The sequence below is a fragment of the Labeo rohita genome, chromosome 6 (assembly GCF_022985175.1).
Source record: "Labeo rohita strain BAU-BD-2019 chromosome 6, IGBB_LRoh.1.0, whole genome shotgun sequence".
Taxonomy (NCBI): Eukaryota; Metazoa; Chordata; class Actinopteri; order Cypriniformes; family Cyprinidae; genus Labeo; species Labeo rohita.
The window spans coordinates 26,407,301-26,428,694 of record NC_066874.1 but is presented as its reverse complement, the minus strand read 5'-3'; the positions used below and the strand labels follow the sequence as shown (position 1 = coordinate 26,428,694).

Sequence of the window (21,394 nt, the reverse complement as noted above, 5' to 3'; positions counted from 1 at the left end):
TTTCTCAGAATTGTGTATTTGTATCTTGCAATTTTGACTTTTTTTTCTCACAACTGCAAGTTTATATCTTGCAATTTTTACTTTTTATTTGACTTTTTAGATATAAACTTGCAATTCTGAGTTATGAAGTCCAGTTCTGAGGGTAAAAAAGACTGAAATTTTGTGAATTGTGAGTTTATATCTCAGAGTTATGAGTTAATAATTGTAACAATTGTTCTAAAGTCAGAACTGCAGGATATAAACTCACAATTCTGAGAAAAAATATAAACTTATAATATAAACTAAAACATAAACGAGATATAAACTTTTTTCTCAGAACTGCGAGTTCATATCTTTCAGACTTTTTCCTCAGAATTGTGCGTTTATATCCTGGAATTCTGACTTTGTATCTTGCAGTTAGAGAAAAAAGTCCAAAGTGCGAGATGTGAACTTGCAAATGCAAGAAAAAAAGGCAGAATTGTGAGATAAAAAGTCATAATTACCTTTTTTATTTTTTATTCAGTGGCGGAAATGGGTTTCCATAGCCTATGATGATTGTAGATTTCATATTTCCAAATATGCTGCACATAGCTTTAGCAAATATCATGAATTATTTTATCATTGTTGCATGTTGTGGAAAATTAGATGCATTTCAATCCAAGGAAAGGATGCAACAGAGACAACACAGAATAGCAATATGGTTTTGTTTTGGTAACGAAATTGCTGTCCTTCCAGGCCCAGAACTGATTTTCCAATTCATTTGTTAATACATATGATAATTTCTTTTCAAACACGCATATGTAAATGGCAGGAAAATGTGGGGCACTGTGTGATCAAAATAACATGCGATGCTGACAGGGGCTTAATTACTCTCAAGCACACATTAGACTTCAAAGGTGTTGGATGGATTCTGATTCTGAATACATTTTTGTGTTCTTTGCCCTGTTTGTGTGCCTGTGTTTATGCACATCTCCCTGTGAACATATTCACGGTTGGCAGAGTCCAGATTCTGTATTTTTCCACTGTGCCCGCTGCAGCCCACAGACACTGAGCATTCGGTCTCAGGTGTGCCGTGCCTGCTGGGACCCAGCCAATCAGAACATCAGCACCCTTCCTCAAAAACATTCAACAGCCAATCAGAACATCAGCACCCTTGCACAAAACAATCAACAGCCAATCAGAACATCCATGCTCTCAAACAGCTACTTGGCCACAGTACAAGAAGGCCTCACATCACCTTCTCAATATCCATCACATCACTGATACCTCTCTCACACATACTCACTTAAACGAGGGGAAAAACAGTGACAAGTATGGTTTAAGGCAGGATTATTATTTATATCAAATAACAAGTAGAAGTAAAAATAATAGCCTAATAAAATAACAGTAATAGCCATATGTAAATATATTATATTATAATAGACCCAACAGTTAAAATTTTAGTTTCTGCTCATCCTAACATTTTCATTTTTGTCTGTCTGTGTTCTTCGGGTCTGTTGACCTGTTTATCCAGGAGCAGCTGAGGGAACTAGTATGTTTCTCTCGAATCGCGTTGAACTTCCGATTCATTTGAGCGAGTTTATTCGTTTGATCGTTCGAACGGTTCATTTCGAGGAATTGATTCAAAAACCTGTTTTTCCGATTCTTTTGAATCACTGGAGTGCTAGGGGCATTTTACGTCTTCTTTTTTGTAATTAAAAAAAGTAATATTAGTAACACTTTACAATCAGGTTCATTAGTTAACAACATTAGTAGTGAAGTAAGAATGAACAATACTTCTACAGCATTTATTAATCTTAGTTAATGTTAATTTCAGCATATGCATTATTAAAATCACAAGTTGTGTTTGTTAACATTAGTTAATGCACTGTGAACTAACATGAACTAACAATGAACGACTGAATTTTTATTAACTAACATTAACAAAGATTTATAAAAAGTGTTCGTTCATGTTAGTAATACATTAACTAATGTTAACAAATGTCACCTTATTGTAAAGTGTTACCGTAATATTTAGTTAATTACTGATGTTGGCACTGTTTTCTATATTAAAATGATGTATATATATATTTTTATACAGCCTACTTTTTATATATTTAAAATTTTAATATAGCCTATTAAGTTTGTGCTACAGAGCCAAACTGCTCTTTTTTTACTGACTCATATAATCAAATATTTGTTATTATTTATTCAGTGTTATCATAATCATCCTTATATATTTTAGAAGTGGGCTTTAAAATATAGTATTCACTTATGTGTAATTATATACCTTTTCTTAGCTTGTAGTAACACTTTTTTGAAGGGTGGCTTGACTGTAGTTGTACCCTTATAAGGGCAGAAAGTTAAAAATACCTCAGAAAATAATTGTATTGCCATCTAGTAACACATTCAGAAACACAGTAGGACTCAGATAATTCAATCTCATGTTTGTCTTCATTACTTTAATTTCAATTTTACAGTTTGTATCTCATGAAAATATGAAAATAACATGTAAAACCTTTACCTCAGGCTTAGCAGCTTTCTCACGGCATGCTGTCATTTTCATTTTAGGTAAGTGCGGTGAACTGATACCAGTGTTTTTACATACACTGAATATTTGCAGGGACCAATATATTTTTTTTAACTATTTTTCCTAGAAAGAAGGCCCTCACTGTCAGGTTAAATTCGGAGCATGCAGTTTGTCGAGGTACAGTTTCAAAGTGACTTCTCCAACTCTGTTCACTACTCAGATAACAGCAGAAACAAGGGATGCAGTGCAGATCGATAGAGGTGGAGGAAGAAGAGAGAATGCACAAGACACACAGACTCAAGTGAGGTGAGATGGTACTCTCATTTTTTGTCTAGAGATATGCTCAGAAATCCCTATAGGTGACTGTGGCACACAGAAACACTGAAGCACAACCCTTGAGAATGTCCCTGCCTCAGAGCACAGGAGTACACAGATGCAGTCTCAGGATGTTTTCACAACCTAAATTAACTGTATGCAATTAAACGCTATGATACACTGGGTACAATGCATTATATCACACCCAAAACACAGTACAAACAGAACAAACAAACATACTGTAGAACACACAGTTACATAGCGTGTAAGTTTTTCCATGAAACAGGTGTGTGCACCTGTAATGAGGGCTATTAAAGTATATTAACTCTGAGATGACAATGCAATTGCTTTTGAAGCATGAATAATCGGTGTAGCCATTTTTATATGATCAGATTTCCAAGTAAAAATTTAAAAGCTTATCTTAGGTTACAGACTGTCTGTAAGATATCTCTTTCAAACCACACGTGAGACTTAATTCACTCTGGTTTCACACTTTCACCTTTTCCCCTCCCTTGTTTTTCTTCAATATAGTATCACATCTGGCTTTGCCTTATGGCCACTGGCAGTTGTCAGCTGCTAAATTACCTATTAAATATAAATGATCACATTTTACTTGACTAGGTATTTTCCATGCCACATTGCCCTTGGCTTGCTAACTGGGAGGATTTGTAACATGCTTTTTTATATAAAGCTGATTATGAAACGGTAGGAATTGTGAAAAGCACTATACACATATAACCAGCTTGACGTGACATTTATAAATGTGTGAAAGAATAATTTAGGAGGAGTCGGTAAGTATCTATATGATATAACAAAAGCTGATGCACAAACAAAAACAAACAAATGACTTGACATTGAAGTATTGGGTTGATACTTCTTTAGTATCTAGAAATGTGGTTTGAAAGGGTTAAAAAGTAAAAAATATATATAATTTCCTTTTATATTTATATATATATTTTTATATTTATGTATAATACATTTTGCATGTTCTTTTAATAGATTTGCATATATAAATAAAATATATAAGTAGTAATATATGTAGGATGTTGACATATTTGGTTGCTAGAAATCGTTTACATATGTACATATAGAGACTTTACTATGGGAATTTTATGTTATAAATTTCTATATGTTATTATCTTCATCTACCCAGAGAATGTACATATGAAAAATGTTTATCACATTATAGGTAATATTTATGCCATTATCTCTCTTGAAATTGGACAATATTACATTTCCGTATGCATGTAGTCTGACCTTTTGCAAAATGTATAAATAAGACAGAAAACCAGACTCTACCTTATCATGTATTTAGGTTATGGTAAGTAGGTGAGTTGCCAATCAATAGCACTAATAAGTTTTCTCATGTTATCCCACACGTGAGGGTTGGGTGTCAATGCTCTGGAATTCACCCTCTTCTCTCCATATAACTGTCACCATCCAACTCTAGACTCTATGCTTGTCTCTCTGTATCTCTCGCCTTGAGTGATAAATTCTAGTTGAGGAAACGACACCAGGTGCCTGCTTATAATCTGTCTCTCTTTATTGACATTCTCTGGATTGTGTTACCGAGGCCACAATCCACACACGTACACACGGTATCGTGGAGCACTGCAAATTTAGGTCATACTGGTAATATATACAAGTTGAGACAAGCTGCAGACACTTTTAGAAGTGTCCTTGTAAAATTCCTCTAAAAGATTAAAGAGTTGCATCTTTCTCATTTCAAGACTACATTACGAGCTACATTTGTATCAATTATTTATATTACATTATATATTGTATATTCTTGAATAAAGACCTATTGTTCCATTCTGTGAGAAAATAAATATATGATATTATAAAGACATGTTTTTCATAAATTAAATAACTGACATTTTCTATTACAAATTATTACCTTTTTAAAATATTTTTCCAAGAAATATTTACAGAGAATTTCGCACAATATACAAAAATAAAATACTAACTATTAGTTAATTTACGTACACCACAAAACTGATTTGAACACTTACTATATGAAAGCTGTGAATAGAGTAAAAACAAAAATGCAGGACACAATGATAGCCCAAAATGTACATTTTATAAAATCTGTGTATTAGGAATGTTCATAAAATATTATAAAATGCTTATCATTATTTTAATGAATCTTTAATCTTGTATTTGTGCTGTAACCTATAAAAAATCACATGTGAGTCATCAAAACCAAGAAAACACATTTTATTTATTTTATTTTTAGTTATTTTTCTCACAGTGTTAGAGTACAGGTATTTTTTTCTGAAATGTTCTGCAGGAACATCATGCTATTGTATAATACAAAATTTATCATTTTGGTCAAATGTGACACAGCAGCGGGTAACCATGGAGACCAGAAAAATGTCTCCAAGTGTCTGAAAAATCCACTTTTCAGCTTTGTATACGGCATTAGAAGTGTGTTGTAAGTCTGCTCTTTATGAGCACAGGTGTGTGAGTTCACTCTCTTCAGCAAATAGGTGAAGGAAAGTTAAATGAACAAGGTCGTTCTGTGTGGAATCTACTATATTATGTAACACACTTTAAAATGGTGTCTTTCTCATATTGTAAACTTCTGAAACTCTAAACTAAAACTAACAGCAGTGACCTAGTACAAGCATAGAATTTAACTTAAAATAATAAATTGACACTAAATACAACAAAAGCATTATTATTTACATAACCGAGTTAGAAACAGAACTGGGACTCAAAATGTGAACATTTATTCAGAATCTGTTTGTTTTCGGTGGATAGTTTGAATGAGCCCAACAGTACATGTGACTAGTTTAGAATGAACCGGTTCTCTTGAATGAATTGGATGTTCCAATGCTTTGAGAGAGTTTAAAATGAACCTGTTCACTAAAATGAAACTGATTTTCCAATGCTATGAATGACTCGTTTAGAATGAACCTATTCACTAGAATGAATCTGACTTTCCAATGCTATGAATGACTAGTTTAGAATGAACCAATTCACCAGAATAATTATAAATTTGCAATGCTACTCATGACTAGTTTAAAATGAACCGATTCACTAGAATGAATCTGACTTTCCAATTATATGTGACTAGTTCAGAATGAACTGATTCACTAGAATGAATCTGACTTTCCAGTGCTACAAATGACTAGTTTAAAATAAATAAATTCAGTAGAATAATTATGAATTTTCAATGCTACACATGACTAGTTTAAAACAAGCCGATTCACTAGACTGAATCTGAGTTTTCAGTGGTATGTGACTAGTTTAGAATGAACTGATTCACTAGAATGAATATGACTTTCCAATGCTACAAATGACTCATTTAGAATGAACCTATTCACTAGAATGAATCTAACTTTCCAATGCTATGAATGATTAGCTTAAAATGAACTGATTCACTAGAATGAATCTAAATTTCCATTGCTACATACGAGTTTAGAATGAACCAGTTCACTAAAATGAAATAGACATTCCAGTGCTGAAAGAGTTTCAAATAAACCAGTTCACTAGAATGAATCCAGCTTTACTCTCTACACAGAGTTTAGAATGAACCAATTAAGATGAACTAAAATGAAGCAGATTTTCCAACAATATTTAACGAGTTTAGAATAATCCAGCTCAATTATATGAAGTGGACTTTTCAGTTCTACATATGAGTTTAAAATGAATCAATTCACTAGAATGAATCTGATTTTCCAACGCTATGACTAGTTTAGAATGAACTGATTCACTAGAATGAAGAGACTTTCCGGCAATATATGAATAGTTTAGAATAACCCAGCTCAATTAAATGAAGCAGACTTTCCTATCCTACATATGAAGGAGTTTAAAATGAACGATTCACTAGAAAGAAGCAGACTTTCTTCTCTATGACCAGTTTATAATTAACTGATTCGCTACAATGAAGTAGACTTGCCAATGCTACATATTAAAAATAATTCATTAGAGTGTATTCTGTTGTATCTGCTGAGGTAATGATGTTTTCTATCCCCTACCCCTAACCTTATTCTCACAGAAAGCTTTTCTGCATTTTTATATATTCATTATCTAGTGTAATAAGCTGCTTAGTTAGCATATTATTAAGCTGGGGACATTTGGTCCCCACAGTGTAGGCAAAACCTGACCCACACACATTAGGACTGACAGCATGTTCAGCATCTCAGCAGGATATGCTATTCTCTAAGGTAGGGTGGAGAGCGCTCAGGAAGTTTCAAAAGCTTTGTCTTGGAGAGGATGTGTGTGTTCAGGCCAACGACCCTTCATAAAGACATCAAGACACACTCTTGCTGTATCCGGCATGTGGCTTATTTTAAATCAACCGTTATGTGTGTCATGGTCTCACCAGCTCAGGACGGCCTTCATATATAGACCAATGTAAGGGATATTCTGGGTTAGATGTGTTGACATTGAAGATGGATTATCTCTGAGTTACGTACATGTGTTTATTGCACGTGATGGATTGTTTTCATAGTGTGGACGAGTGAAGTCAAAACCGCAGACAACTTTGACATCCAGGCAATCGTTTAAGATACTCTGAAGACGCCAGTCAAGAAATGCTCATCGTGTTTTACATGTGTTTATTAAAATTAGTAAGCCACAGAGTATTCTAAAGATTATATTACCTGATTCTTCAGCTGTTTGTATATGCTATATAATTTTATTATATCATATACATGTCCATTTGGATAGTTTTATGGCAGTGTTTCTAAAACAAGGTTGTATTAGTGACAGAAAATAGTTTAGTAAACTATATCTTATTGAAATATATGTGCAGTGTAAATCTATGTAAAGCAAATAGCTACATTTACTAGGAGTGTATATATATATATATGTGTATATATATATATATATATATATATATATAATGAAATTCAAATCTAATCCACTGTGAAAAACATTGCTATTATTAGGCACTGTGTGAGAATATAGGTACTGTGCAGGTATTATTCAGTGACCTGTGCGGATTTGCTGTGAGCTGTCTGGTAAATAGACTTACCTTGAGCCCCACTATTTTCCATCCAGCGCAGGACGTGGCTGTTTAGGGATCTTTGGCTACGGGCCTGTATTGTTGTCAGGTTTGGCTGGTCAGTTTGATTCATACTTAGAGTATGATCTCACTGCTGAGCAGTGTTTGTGTACAGGTCAAAATACTCATGGAAAAGGCCTTCTCGTGTTCCTCGGGTGACTTTATAGTGTTTATTTGCTGCACGTTTTTCTATTGCTTTTCATTCCCGCTAACTTTGTCAGCTATCCTTTATGTTGCTTTTCAGGTATGTCAGTCAACACCTTCTCATTTACCCCATACTAATCCATCCCTACTGCTCATGCCACTGTCATCACGTGGGCAAAATCAGGAGATTTGGGCCCCCCCCTTGGTTCGTCAAGGTCATCCCGTCCTCTAATACACATCCCGTTCTCTCTCTCATACACACACAAACACACACAGAATCCAAAATTTGGATTCAGTCATTGCTCTTGCTAAAAGCGATTCAAAACACAGGAGGTGAATTAATAAAACAGCTGTACTTTAAGTACACTAAGTACAGTTAAACTGCCTGTTGTTTTTCAGAATGTTCTTTAGGTCCTACAGATTTTTTTGATTTTTCAGCATTTTTGTGTATTTGAACCCTTTCCAACAATGACTGTATGATTTTGAGATCCAGCTTTTTACACTTAGGACAACTGAGGGACTCATATGCAACTATTACACAACGTTCAAATGCTCACTGATGAGATTAAGAGCCGGGGGTGAAAACTTTTGAACAGAATAAGGATGTGTACGTTTTTCTTATTTTGCCTAAATATCTTTTTTTTTTTTATTTAGTACTGCCCTTCAGAAGCTACAGAAGATACTTACATGCTCCCCAGAAGAGAAAATAAGTTAAATTTACCCTGATCGTCAAATTCAAAAGTTTTCACCCCCCCATATCTTAATGCATTGTTTTTCCGTCTGGAGCATCAGTGAGCATTTGAACCTTCTGTAATAGCTGCATATGAGTCCCTCAATAGTCCTCAGTGTGAAAAGATAGATCTCAAAACCATACAGTCATTGTTGGTAAGGGTTCAAATATACAAAAATGCTGAAAAACCAAAGAATTTGTGGAACCTGGAGGATTTTTCTGAAGAAAAGTGGTCAGTTTAGGACAAACAAGGAACTCATGAACAGCTATCACTAAACAAAAAACACAGCTATGGATCATTCAGGTAACAACACAGTATTAAGAATCAAGTGTATGTAAACTTTTGAACAGGGTTGTTTTTATAAATGTAACAATTATTTTCTCTTGTGGACTATATGTAAACATCTTTTACGTAAAACATCTTACTCAGGTAAGTACTAAATAAAAAAAATGACATGCATTTTGTATGACCCCTCTTAATTTGGCCAAATAATTAACATTTTGCAGATTCTGCAAGGTGTGTGTAAACTTTTGACTTCAACTGTAGTTCACAGTCTTTGTAACGTATTTTCAGCAATACATTTCTAACATTTGCCTTTACACTTTAAGAAAAAACTTTAAGGCAAAACTTTAAGGCAAAATAAGTCAATTTTAATTTGATTTACTTGATTTAAACAAAATATTACACATCTTACAACACCAAATAAGCAGCTGTTAGTAGTCATAACTGCACAAAACATACTAACAAGTACACTTTGTCCTGGTTTGTTGATGCCAGTCTGCGCATCAATCCCAGTGTCTTTAACCCATTGATAGCCACATTAAGAGATTAGCATGGCCCTAATCGCATTACTGTCTCACCTATCTCCATTCATGAAGCCCAGTCTTGGCCTTGGCTTTGACCTCCAGTTCTTATTGGGTTACAGGGCAGACTGTGCCCCTTGCAAACTTCGTTTGGGCTGGATCGACATGTACCAAGTCTGGGATTGAATTAAGAGGAGTTGAGTGCTGCCTTGGCATTGGCCGCAGTTTAATGCCCTTGTTAGAACTGCTGCAAAAGCGGCACAGCCAACCTATCACTAATTGCAAGATCCGGTGCTCTCATTCTCATCCGAGTCTTAGATTTACACTGTCAAAGCTCAGAATGTTTTATATCTCAGAATGTATTGCAACACCAAGCGACTGCTGAAACTCTCTGTTCTGTCTCAGATCAGTAATTAGGCTGGTGTTTCACTCTGTTGGCAGTTTGAATTGGATCCTGCCCTCATTTCGCTACTTAACTCAGAGGTCAGTGTTGTTTCAACATTTGTAAAGACATACTGGTCTGTACAGATCTTAATAGCAGCATATCTGGTTAGTTCTGTGATCAATTAGGCCTACTTGTCATTGGGCAGATGCTGTTTACATAACATCATAAAAATATCAGAGACAGGCCTCCACATGGAGCCATTTGGGGTTATACACCCGATTTAAAAGCACAGTGGTTCTCTCAGGGATTCTCAAGTTCACAGGTCTCAAAGGTCTCTGTGATCAAAGCGTCAGACTTGTGTCACTGGTCAAAACCTTTAACCGCTGGTATACCACCCATCAATTTGCATTTGTTCCATTAATGAATAAATTAATTGCGTGGCCCTTTGACACTGCCATACTCAAATACTGAAACATGGTAATGATGTTTTAATGTTTAAATGGTGCTTATGCAAAATAGATTTCAGTGAATAACAGCTTTTTTCAAAAGCTATTTTTGCTTCAGAGTATAAGTTACAGACTTGTATAGCTTGCTAGGCACTAGTTACTCTTTACATGCATTTATGCATAGCATGTAAGAATTAAAAAATGTGTATCTTTTTAAATATCTAAATAATATTAGACAATGGTATAATTATTAGATAGTCTCTGAAGTAATATTCAGTAATAAAGATACATCTGGCTGTCTCGGTCATTTCAAGAAAAGGGGGTCCCTGCTCTGTAGTGGTTTTTGATGTTTTTCATTCGTCTCTCACGCTTTTTCCATGGCCCATTTTCCACTCGTGAGTTCCAGCAGGCGGGATTAGAGTGAGAGATTAAAGTCAAACCCGCTGCCTGTGGTCCAAAACTACTGCAAACCTCCTACTGTAGCTCATACATGCATCCATCCTTCTTCAAACTATGTGTATTTCTCTTTCTCTGAGAAAAATCATGTTGCCAGGTCATTCCATTATCTTTCTTCTGTTGATGTCTTCAAAATGATATTGCCTGTTTACTCTAATTACCCACCAATTTGCACTATATATCATATAACAGCATATTATACACCGTTTCAATCTAAAAAAAAACAAAACAAAAAAAACACTGTCACAAGACATTTGCCGTCGTTTGAAACCCAGTGCTCTCAACTTCTCAGAAAACAAATATCTGTCCACTTAGGCTAGGAAGACACCCTATTTCATTTTGTCAGCTGAAGGATAGACACCAAAGTACACAATAATAATCCCCTACCCTGAGGGACTGGTATCATGTGTCAAGTGTTTTTCCTCTCACTTGCCTCTCTCCTATATTTGCCACTATCTTTTGTACAGATGATATCATACTAGTGGTATAACAGCATTTCATAAGCATGGTCTGTTTTAAAAATTTAGGCCTAATATGCAAGCCACAGTTGCTTTTGACTTGCACACTAGGGGACTAAACATATGTACACATATGTGACCCTGGACCACAAAACCAGTCATAAGTGTACATTTCTCGAAATTGAGATTTATAAATAATCTGAAAGCTGAATAAGTTCCGTTGATGTACGGTTTGTTAGGAAAGGACAATATTTGGCGTTAAGCGTCTTGAATACTGTCTGTATAAATATGCAACGAGAGTCAAGCCTGTTGTCCAATCCTGTTCCATTCACACACTGCATGCGTTCCGAGAATGCGGTTGTGAGTCCTGAAAATGTATGGGTGTGAGTTCGGTTGTCACATCCATAAATCCCTGTACTGTGTGTGAACGTAACCATATTAAGGTCTCAAATACAGAACCGACAACCGTATTCTGCTGCTGTGTGAAAGTGGCCATAAAGTTCATAAACAAACAGAAAATTTAAAAAAGTTTATCTGCTAAAAGTGACTATAAAAGGCATTAAGACATTAAGATAGTATAAAAATTAAAATCATGATTTGTGTTAAGTAGCTTTAAATAAATGCTTATTGTGAAAAGCACTATACTTACCCACCTTATTCTTTATTGCGGAAGTAAGACTTCCCCCTGCTGAAAAAAAACATCTGAAACCAGCCTACGCTGGTTTTACCTGGTCATCCAGCCTAGTCTTAGCTGGCCAATAGGCTGGTTTAATGGTGTGTTCACACCAAACACAAATCTAATTATTCGCACGAGTACAGTCAATGCAAAGACGCGAACAGTGGCGAATTTGCGCCAGGCGACACGAATGCCACGAACATGCAATATTTGCCTCAAACACGTCTTCTGCTCAAGATAAAACATTTCAACTTGAGCTGAAAATTTGCATGAAGTGTTCTCGTGCAAGCCATTCAGCGAAGAGCATATTGACAAGTCTGGTTGAATTAGAAAATGGAAGAGAGCATTAATGTAGCCAGAATTTATGATACATATATCTGGAACATAGAAAACAGTTCAAATCAGTTGTAGTGGTAGTTGTGTTTTATTAGCATGGCTACAGAGATGCTGCTATCAATAAAAAAAAAAAAAAAAAGAAAGAAAGAAATAATAATAATGTCAGTGTATATACAACAGTAAAATGTAACACACACATTAATGTAGGATTAATACTCATCCGCCTCTGGATGGTGGTGTAAAGACACGTCGGCGTTTGGCTTTCCAGCATATTTGGGACTTCCACAACAGGTGCAAAGCAGCGATCGTAGTTATCTCCACCATGATTGATTACGCCTTGTTGATATCCGCACGAGTGATGCGAAAAACATCCATGCGAGTAATCTAGAACGAGTGATGTGATGCACAAATCCGCTTCGTGTTTGGTGTGAACACACCATTAGAGGGGTTTTGGCCACTTCCCTAGCTGGTCAGGCTGGGAAACCAGCTAGAACAACCAGCTAAAACTAGCTTGACCAGCCTAGCCAGGCTGGGAGACCAGCTAAAACCAGCCAATGAGCTTAGGCTGGCTTTAGCTTTTTTTTTAGCCGCTGTAGGGAAATAACAAGAAGAATAACAACGTGCAGTAAATGGTAAAACTGTTAGCACTACAAACCAGTGTGCTCATAATTGTGACCCTGGACAACAAAATCAGTCTTAAGTCGCTGGGGTATATTTATAGCAATAGCCAAAAATACATTGTATGGGTCAAAATTATTGATTTTTCTTTTATGCCAAAAATCATTAGGAAATTAAGATCATGTTCCATTAAGATATTTTGTAAATGTCCTACTGTAAATATATCAAAACTTAATTTTTGATTTGTAATATGCATTGCAAAGAACTTAATTTGGACAACTTTAAAGGCGATTTTCTCAATGTTTTGATTTTTTTGCACCGTCAGATGCCATATACTGAAATAGTTGTATCTCGGCCAAATATTGTTCGATCTTAACAAACCATACATCGATGGAAAGCCTATGAATTCAGCTTTCAGATTATGTATAAAGCTCAATTTCGAAAAATTGACACATATGACTGGTTTTGTGGTCCATGGTCACACATACCAATTTACAATATCAAGCAGCAAAACAAGAGCTGCGTCCGAAATCGCATACTTCCCTACTATATAGTACGCGAAAAACAGTATGCGAGGCGAGTAGTATGTCCGAATTCATAGTATTCGAAATTCAGTAGGCGAGAAGTACCCGGATGACCTACTGCTTCCGCCCGAATTCTGTAGTACGCATATCATGGACACTTTCATATCCCATGAGGCTCCGGGAGAGGAGGCGTCATATTCGAAAAATGGCGGAACGTGAGAGACGTGGCTCATTTCAAGTGTAAAAAACGTTGTTTATTGTGATTAAATTACACTTGTTTAACACAATCTAAATAAACGGATGATATTGTAAATCGAAACGTTATTTGATAAATAATCTAGAAGCTGTGTACGAAGGCGTGATCTGCGAGCAGCTGACCGACGCCTTCTCTGAGCTGTCTGTCCAATCAACGTTAAAACGCCGAACACTGCCGGTGCCGGTGTTCGTGCAGTGGAGTCTCTTTAAATTTTCGCGCTGTTGTGACGACGCATGACACGTGACAACATCAATATGGCGGATGTAGTACGTCCGAATTCCATTCATACTACCCACATTCATACTATATAGAACGTACTTTTTAACGGTCGGGTAGTACGTTCATATTTAAATGTAGTGCCTACTTAAGCAGTATGCGATTTCGGACGCAGAAAAGGTGTTTTGTACAGCTAAAAATAGCTGGAAGCAGAAGTCAGGCCCACAAAATATACAAATGGCCACGCCCACTTTTACGGGAAGAAAAAGGTGGATAAATAATAAAAAAAACCTTATTGCTTAATGTTAAAATTATTTTTTCTTTGACATCTTGGCTGTGTCAATGTTATCTGCTAGTTTATTAAAGTTTTCATTTATTTTTGATCATTTTCATTTCTGCTTTTTCGTTTCCAGTCACCCTTAAAGTGCATTTTCTGCATTTTCGTGTCGTGACCCGTGCGAGTGCCTTCAAGTGTGCACTTTACCAGCTTCCCTAAGACATCCATGTCACAGGGAGAAAAACAGCTGAGTCGCTCCGCTTCCCCCTCCACCTCAGACTGTTTTCCATCTACATCCTCCCCTCCCCCACCCTTCCTCACTCTTTGTTCGCATTTTGTCCTCATCGCTTGTTGCCACCCAACACTGATTCTGGCGCTCTGATTGGTCGATTTGATGTCAGAGGCGGAGCTACTGATGCAGCACTGACATTTTCTCAGTTCGGCGAGAGATTACGGTGTCAGTAGAAGGGCTTCCGAGAAAGCGGCTCTTTCTCGATTAAATCCCTTAAATTTCGCCCTTAAGACAAATATAGAGCTCTTTACTAAATAAGGAAGATACGAAGTAGATTATTCGTGTCGTAAAAGAAAGGACTGACTGTTCTTTCTTCTGTCGTGTCGCCTTTCTTCCTCCTTCCTGTTTCTTTTGTTTATGTCCTGCAGTGTTCTGCTGCACGGCGGAGATTACATCGCTAACGTGAATAAACGATAGAGTGAATCGAGATAAAACGAAAGGCAGATAATAACGTATAGAGGCTATCTCGTCATTTTCATCCGTCTACAAGTCTGTGGCGTCCAGCTGGACCAGGAGCGAGAGTCTAATGCCCCCGGAGGATGAGCCCAGCCATCGAGGTGATGCAGACAGAGCCGCAGGGGTATTTGGGGAAAGGGGTGCTCCTTGAACCCTTTGTGCACCAGGTGGGGGGACACTCCTGTGTGCTCCGCTTCGGGGAGCAGACGATATGCAAGCCCCTCATCCCCCGGGAGCACCAGTTTTACAAGAGCCTCCCTGCGGCTATGCGGAAGTTTACACCGCAATATCGAGGTAAGTACTGATGTGACGTCTTATTTCGTTTTCCTGGCTATGAAAGCCGCTCTTTTCTTTCACACAACTGTCTTTCCCGTACATTGTGATATTTTTTCGGTGTGTTACACTGTAAAAAAACATCTTCGTGTTGAATGAAGGCCAGCAGTGCTGCTGTGTTTCCGTCTTTACGCTGTTCTCCTCAAGGTGGCGCTGTTGTAATAATTCTTAAAGGGACAGTTCACCCTAAAAAAAAAAAAAAAAAAAAAAAAATTCTACCAGTATTTACTCACCCTCATGTTGTTCACTGTTTAGTGGAACTGAGAAAAAACACCTGCCAGTCACGTTCATTGTTGTTTACAATGAAAGTGAATGGTTACAGCTATCGCTTTTCTTTAAACATTTGAGTGTACTGCCTTTGTAAAAATCCCTTTTTAGGTATGACCCCTATAAGGTAAGTTATTGCATGTTAGCAAGGCTGTACTTTGTTTAACGCATACGCCTAGGTGTCAGGGTTTCATTTGAAGATACCTGAATGAGGACCGGTTCCCATCTTAACAAACTTGAAATGCGGCAGCAATGGGAAATATTTTTGTCTGGACGCAAAGACTGCCGATGTGACATCATAGACTGCCTCCCACACACTTGTGGTTTCAAAAATTCTGTCATTCATGAGGACACACCTGGAAAGACAAGCTCAACCGGCTTAGATTTTTGTTTATATCCATCTGTCTCTGTTGTTCTCTCTCTGTTTTCTCTTTTAAAACCCACATACATACACACAGTCCTGCTTGGATGCACACCGCAGCATCCGTACTCTTTAAATGGCCTGTTTCACAGTGTGATAAGTGTGCAAGACATCTGTTTTTTTATTGGGTGAGGTTGGGGGGGATGGGTTCGATGTCAAAACAGAAGCTTGGACGTTTATGTGGTTGTTTATAGTGTCTTGAAATGCTTTTTTTTTATATCAATAGCATTAAGTGCTACTTTGCATGTTTCAATATTCTGAATTAAAAGTCTAGACAAGACTGGTTGTGTTTTTTGCATTGTGCTCTGTTATAATGATTTTAATGCTTTATAAATATTTTTAAATGCTTCATGAGTAATTTCTTTATTATATATTCCCTGCAATGCAATGCAATGCAAAAAAAAAAAAAAAAAAAAAAATATATATATATATATATATATATATATATATATATATATATATATATATAATATAAATACATGAATAAATACATGAATAAATATATATATATATATATATATATATATATATATGATTAAAATTTACAGCATGGTAGCATTTTTTTGTCTTTAAGCTGATTTAAATAAAAACTATTGTATTAAGGGATTTGCATATTTTGAGAATGACAGTAGAAATTGAGAATGACAATAGAAATACTCTAAAAATAATGTTATAACAAAACTCTTAATTGTAATTATATACGTTTGTTATATATATATCTTTTTTTTTTTCATTTTTTATTTGGGGTTGAAATGGACTTTTTCATGACAATTATCCCTTGTAAAACTCTGTTCTCTCAGAACAACACATTAATTTTTTTATGGGTTATTTATTTATTTTTTCAGTGCAAATGATGTTTCTTGTATATGTCTTAGGGACTGTCTTCCGGGTTCACAATACATTCTTGTAATTCTTGTAATGTTCACATGTGATCGTTGCCAGGTTTTGATGCATTGTGTTTTATGGATGCTTTTGAAATCAGTCCTGAATTTGAGTCACGAAGTGACGTGATATTTGACAATAAATAGTGTTGGTTTCATCATATCCTTAGCCTCTTGTCATTTGTTTGTCAGCTGGTTTCCTTCTTGTGTGACGTTGATTGAACAGACATTTGATGTGGTTTGCTGTGACAGATTGAGGAAACTGATCCAGCGAAGCTGATCCTGTACATTGGCTGTTGTTGTTGTTGTTTCTAGGCTTCTCTCTTTCTCTCTCTTCCCAACCCTCAGTCTTCTTTGCTTCCTCTCTCTCTCTTTTCCAAGTATTTCTGTCTCGTTTGTTTGTTATGGATTGTGTGATTCCTATCAGGTTAGGAGCAGCCCGTGCTGTCGGCTCAGTAGCTTTTGTTAAAGACTGGCGAGCTTTTAAGCGCAAAAAAGAGAAGTGGGTAAGAGATGTTAAAGATTTCCCAGACAGTTTACTTTAAGCTCGGAACTCTGACTGCTTCCTGTTTGCTGAAGTGAAGTAATGATGATTTCACCTCTGACCTTATTCTTTTTTTTTCTCTCTTATTCCATCTGCAGGTGTGGTGTCGGTGAGTTTCGAGGAGGATGAGGAAGGAAATTTGTGTCTCATTGCATACCCTCTGCACAGTGAACTTGGGGATTTGGAGAACGTGGACCCCTCGGCTGACCTGGAACCCAATAACAAAATAAAATGGGTCAGTAAGATGCTGCTGGACAATGAGGGCTACAGCAAAGAGCGGTCCAGACACACTCGGAAGGATAAGGACAAGAGGTGAGGGCACGGTAACATCTGATGCTGTTGTAGTCATAGTTTTTGTCTTTTTTTTTTTTTTTTTTATGTGTATAAATTCAAATTGTTCAGTCCTACTACATAAACTCGTCAAAAAATTTATTTAGATCAAAATGTAGTTATTCACCAGAGACTGGAGGGAGGTTTGGAGTCTTTCTCAAGGACACAATACTGACAAATCACGCTTTTCAGTTAGTCTTCAGCTTTAATGGCTAGGCCACAATACCCCACATCTCTTGAATAATACTAGCCTGTGTTCTCCTGTAATAATGGCCCTCCTCAGTACTTGTCTGACTCAATGAGAATGTGACCGGTCGTAGCATCCTTGTCGTCATGAGGAGGCGCTGAGCGCACTGACCCACAGAACACCCAGCTGGGCAGAGCAGATGCACTCTCAGCTGCTGGCAACCGGACTGGTGCAAATGCGTGTTTTGAGCCAAAGTTTAGCAAGAGGTTATGTAACGAGCGTAGCTTTGTGACTTAGAAATGACCTCAGTGTGACTGGGGAAGGGGTGAAAGGCCAGATAAGAGGCATTTGTTCTCTATAGGGGGATTTAGGATTTTAGGAATCATGGGTATTAACTCTCCTCAATAAGTCACGCGACTTGGGGTGTCGTTTATGTCTGTAGCGCAAACCGCACAGCATAAGGTTTTGTTCTGATCTCTGAAAACTTGAGTTTTACCAAAGTAGTAAACCGATCCTGCAGGTTGGCTGTAATCTGACTGACCCATCTCTGTCCTCTCCCCTCCAGTGTGAAACGTGAGGAGGAGCTGGAGTGGCTCAAGCAGGCCGAGGTGTTCTACTACAGCCTGGAGAGGAGCAATGCTGCCGGCCCACAGCTCAAGCACAACCCCTGGAGCCTCAAGTGCCACCAACAACACCTGCAGAGGATGAAGGAGAACGCAAAACACCGTAACCAATACAGTATCCTTCAATGCTGCCACAAACAACAAAGCTGGAGATGATACATCCACACACATGTACAGTTCAATTCAAGTGATCAGAATTTTTTTATTTTATTTTTTTTTAAGAAATTAATGTTCTGCAAGGATGCATTAAATTGATCAAAAGTGGAATTAAAGACATACAATGTCATAAAAGATTTGTATTTCAAATAAATGCTGTTCTTTTGCTTTCTAAAAAATGATTACAGTTTTCAGTTTCCATCACAGGAATAAATTAGACTTTAAGTATAATAATATTATATTAGAGATATTATAATATTTAGCAAATTACGGTTCACAGATGACCTTATTTTTGATCAAATAAATGCAGCCTTAGAAAGCATAAGAGCTTCTATCAATTTTTTTGAAGAGTAGTATAATATATATAATATAATATATAAACACTGCCAGTCAAAAGTTTTTAAACAGTAAGATTTTTTTTGTAGCTTTTGCAACTTCATATACTATACCATTTAAAAGCTTGAGTCAGTATAATTTTATGATAAAGACATTTATAATATTACAAAAGATTTTTATTTCAGATAAATGCTGTTCTTTGAACTTTCTGTTCATCAAAGAAACCTGAAAAAATTCTACTATTTTCAACAAATAACACAATGCATTAAAAAGCTTGAAAAGCACATGATAAAGCTTGTATTCGTATGCAGATTTACAATTGGAATGACAATTGCGAAGTAAATTGATAAAATTGGCCTATTTATCATGTAAAACAAAGCTTAATTGTAGAATAATACTGAAAAGAAAGGAGAATCTACATTTCCCTTAACCCAGCACGTCCCATCAGAATTCATCCTACTGGAGAACCTGACATGGCGCTACACAGTTCCTTGCGTGCTTGATCTAAAGATGGGCACGAGGCAGCACGGGGACGACGCCTCTGAAGAAAAGAAGGCCGTCCAGATCCGCAAATGTCAGCAGAGTACGTCCGCCAGCATCGGAGTCCGCCTCTGCGGCATGCAGGTTAGTGGGACTCTTGAGCCTAATTCCATAATAATCAAAACACTTAAAGGCGATGTTTTATTCACACGCTCCTCTTCGCTTTCCTCAGGTCTACCATTCAGACACAGGGCAGCTCATGTTCATGAACAAGTACCACGGCCGTAAGCTGACCCTGTCTGGCTTCAAAGAGGCCATCTTTCAGTTCTTCCACGACGGGAGGCGCCTAAGACGCGAGCTCCTGTCGCCGGTGCTGCGAAGGCTGCGGGACATGCAAGCAGCCCTGGAGGCCTGCGAAAGCTACCGCTTTTACTCTAGCTCGCTCTTGATAATATACGACGGAGACCCTCCGCGATCACGCCACTCCGCAGAGGATGGGCTTTCGGAAGAGGAGGAAGAAGAAGATGACGATGAGGAGGAGGAAGAAGAGGAGGAAGAAGAGGAAGAAGAAGAGGAGGGCGGTGCTTTTGGATTCCCTCACGGCGCAAGTGCGGCCAGCAGCAGTAGCAATAGCGGCGCTTGTGGCGGCAGCGGTAGTGGCACCAGCAGCTCCGCTGTGGTGCGACGCATGGCCAGGTCAGACAGCGGCCCGGTAGTGGACGTTCGCATGATTGACTTTGCCCACACCACGTGTCGGCACTACGGCGAGGACAGTGTAGTCCACGAGGGCCAGGATAGCGGTTACATCTTCGGATTGGAAAATCTCATCACTATCATTTCGCAGCTAGAGGACCACAGCACAGATTAAACCGCAGCTTGGCATGGCATAAGAATGGGAAAATGTTTCTTTATGTTTCTCTTCCTCGTTCTTTCAGTCCCTCAGTAAAAAATCTGAAAGCTCCACCTGTTCAGTTGTTTTCAGTGTCTGATTTTTGTGCCCGTAGAGGATTTAAAAGGGTCGGAAAGCTAACGTTGAGACGTCACATGATCTGCTTCCTCCATCTTTAGTAGCTTTACTCACTTCCCCTGATGTACTGTTACAACGTTGCTGCCGTTCCCTTTTTCGTTTTATTTATTGAGAAGACAAAACGGTTGTTTGCCGAAAAGGACCTGATTTCGTTCACGTGCTCATTCCTTGAAGGTTCCGGAACTTTGATTAGATTCCGAGCACTCTTTATTGGAAGAAGGAATAGTAGGTGGCGAAAAGAAAGACTGTTAATGCTCTCCAGCAACCTCCCCTTGCACCTTTACCCCTTGTGAAGAGACAACTATATTCAGATAGTTAGTTGACATACAGAGACTATAATAAAGCTTTATTTATTTGTCATATTTCCTAAATAAACTAAAAAGAAAAAACATTGAAAAAGTGAATGGAGATTCGAAAACTACATTCCATGTTATTAATGTTACAATAATGATATTAATAAATATTATTATTTGACATGTTCAGATACCTCTATCTTATATCTGTTGTACACGGTATGTTGGAGGAAAAATAAAACTTGTTTGTGTTAAATTCTGGTCTTGTTTACTTGTTTTTTTTTTGTTTTTTGTTTTTTTTTTTCAAGCAAGGTGTGCTGTATCTTCTATCAAATTCTAGAAATGAATCTTAGATGCTAAATAAAGAATGGTGCAACAAAAAAGTTGGTTAAAAATACAATAGAAGAGTTAGTTTGCAAAAACGATTCGATTTAAGCTGGTCCTTTGCTGGTTTATGCTGGTCATGTTGCTGCCAGCAAAGGATCAGCTTAAACCAGCATCAAAACATACCTACCAGCATATGCTGTTTTTTTCACAGGGCTGCCTCCCTTGCCTACACTGTAAACAATTTGTTGAGTCAACTTAAAATAATTTGTAACCTGGCTGCCTTAAAATTTTAAGTTCA

General features: G+C 37.3%; 1 protein-coding gene across 1 annotated transcript; it reads left to right on the top strand.

Moving 5' to 3' along the window:
- The first annotated feature begins 14,582 nt into the window (after positions 1 to 14,582).
- On the top strand, positions 14,583 to 21,030 carry ip6k2a (inositol hexakisphosphate kinase 2a). Its single transcript, XM_051112576.1, has 5 exons — positions 14,583 to 15,185; positions 17,436 to 17,649; positions 18,420 to 18,592; positions 19,418 to 19,593; positions 19,682 to 21,030. The coding sequence occupies exons 1-5, from the start codon at positions 14,975 to 14,977 to the stop codon at positions 20,315 to 20,317; spliced, it is 1,410 nt and encodes a 469-aa protein (XP_050968533.1). The 5' UTR covers positions 14,583 to 14,974; the 3' UTR covers positions 20,318 to 21,030.
- Positions 21,031 to 21,394: the final 364 nt, after the last annotated feature.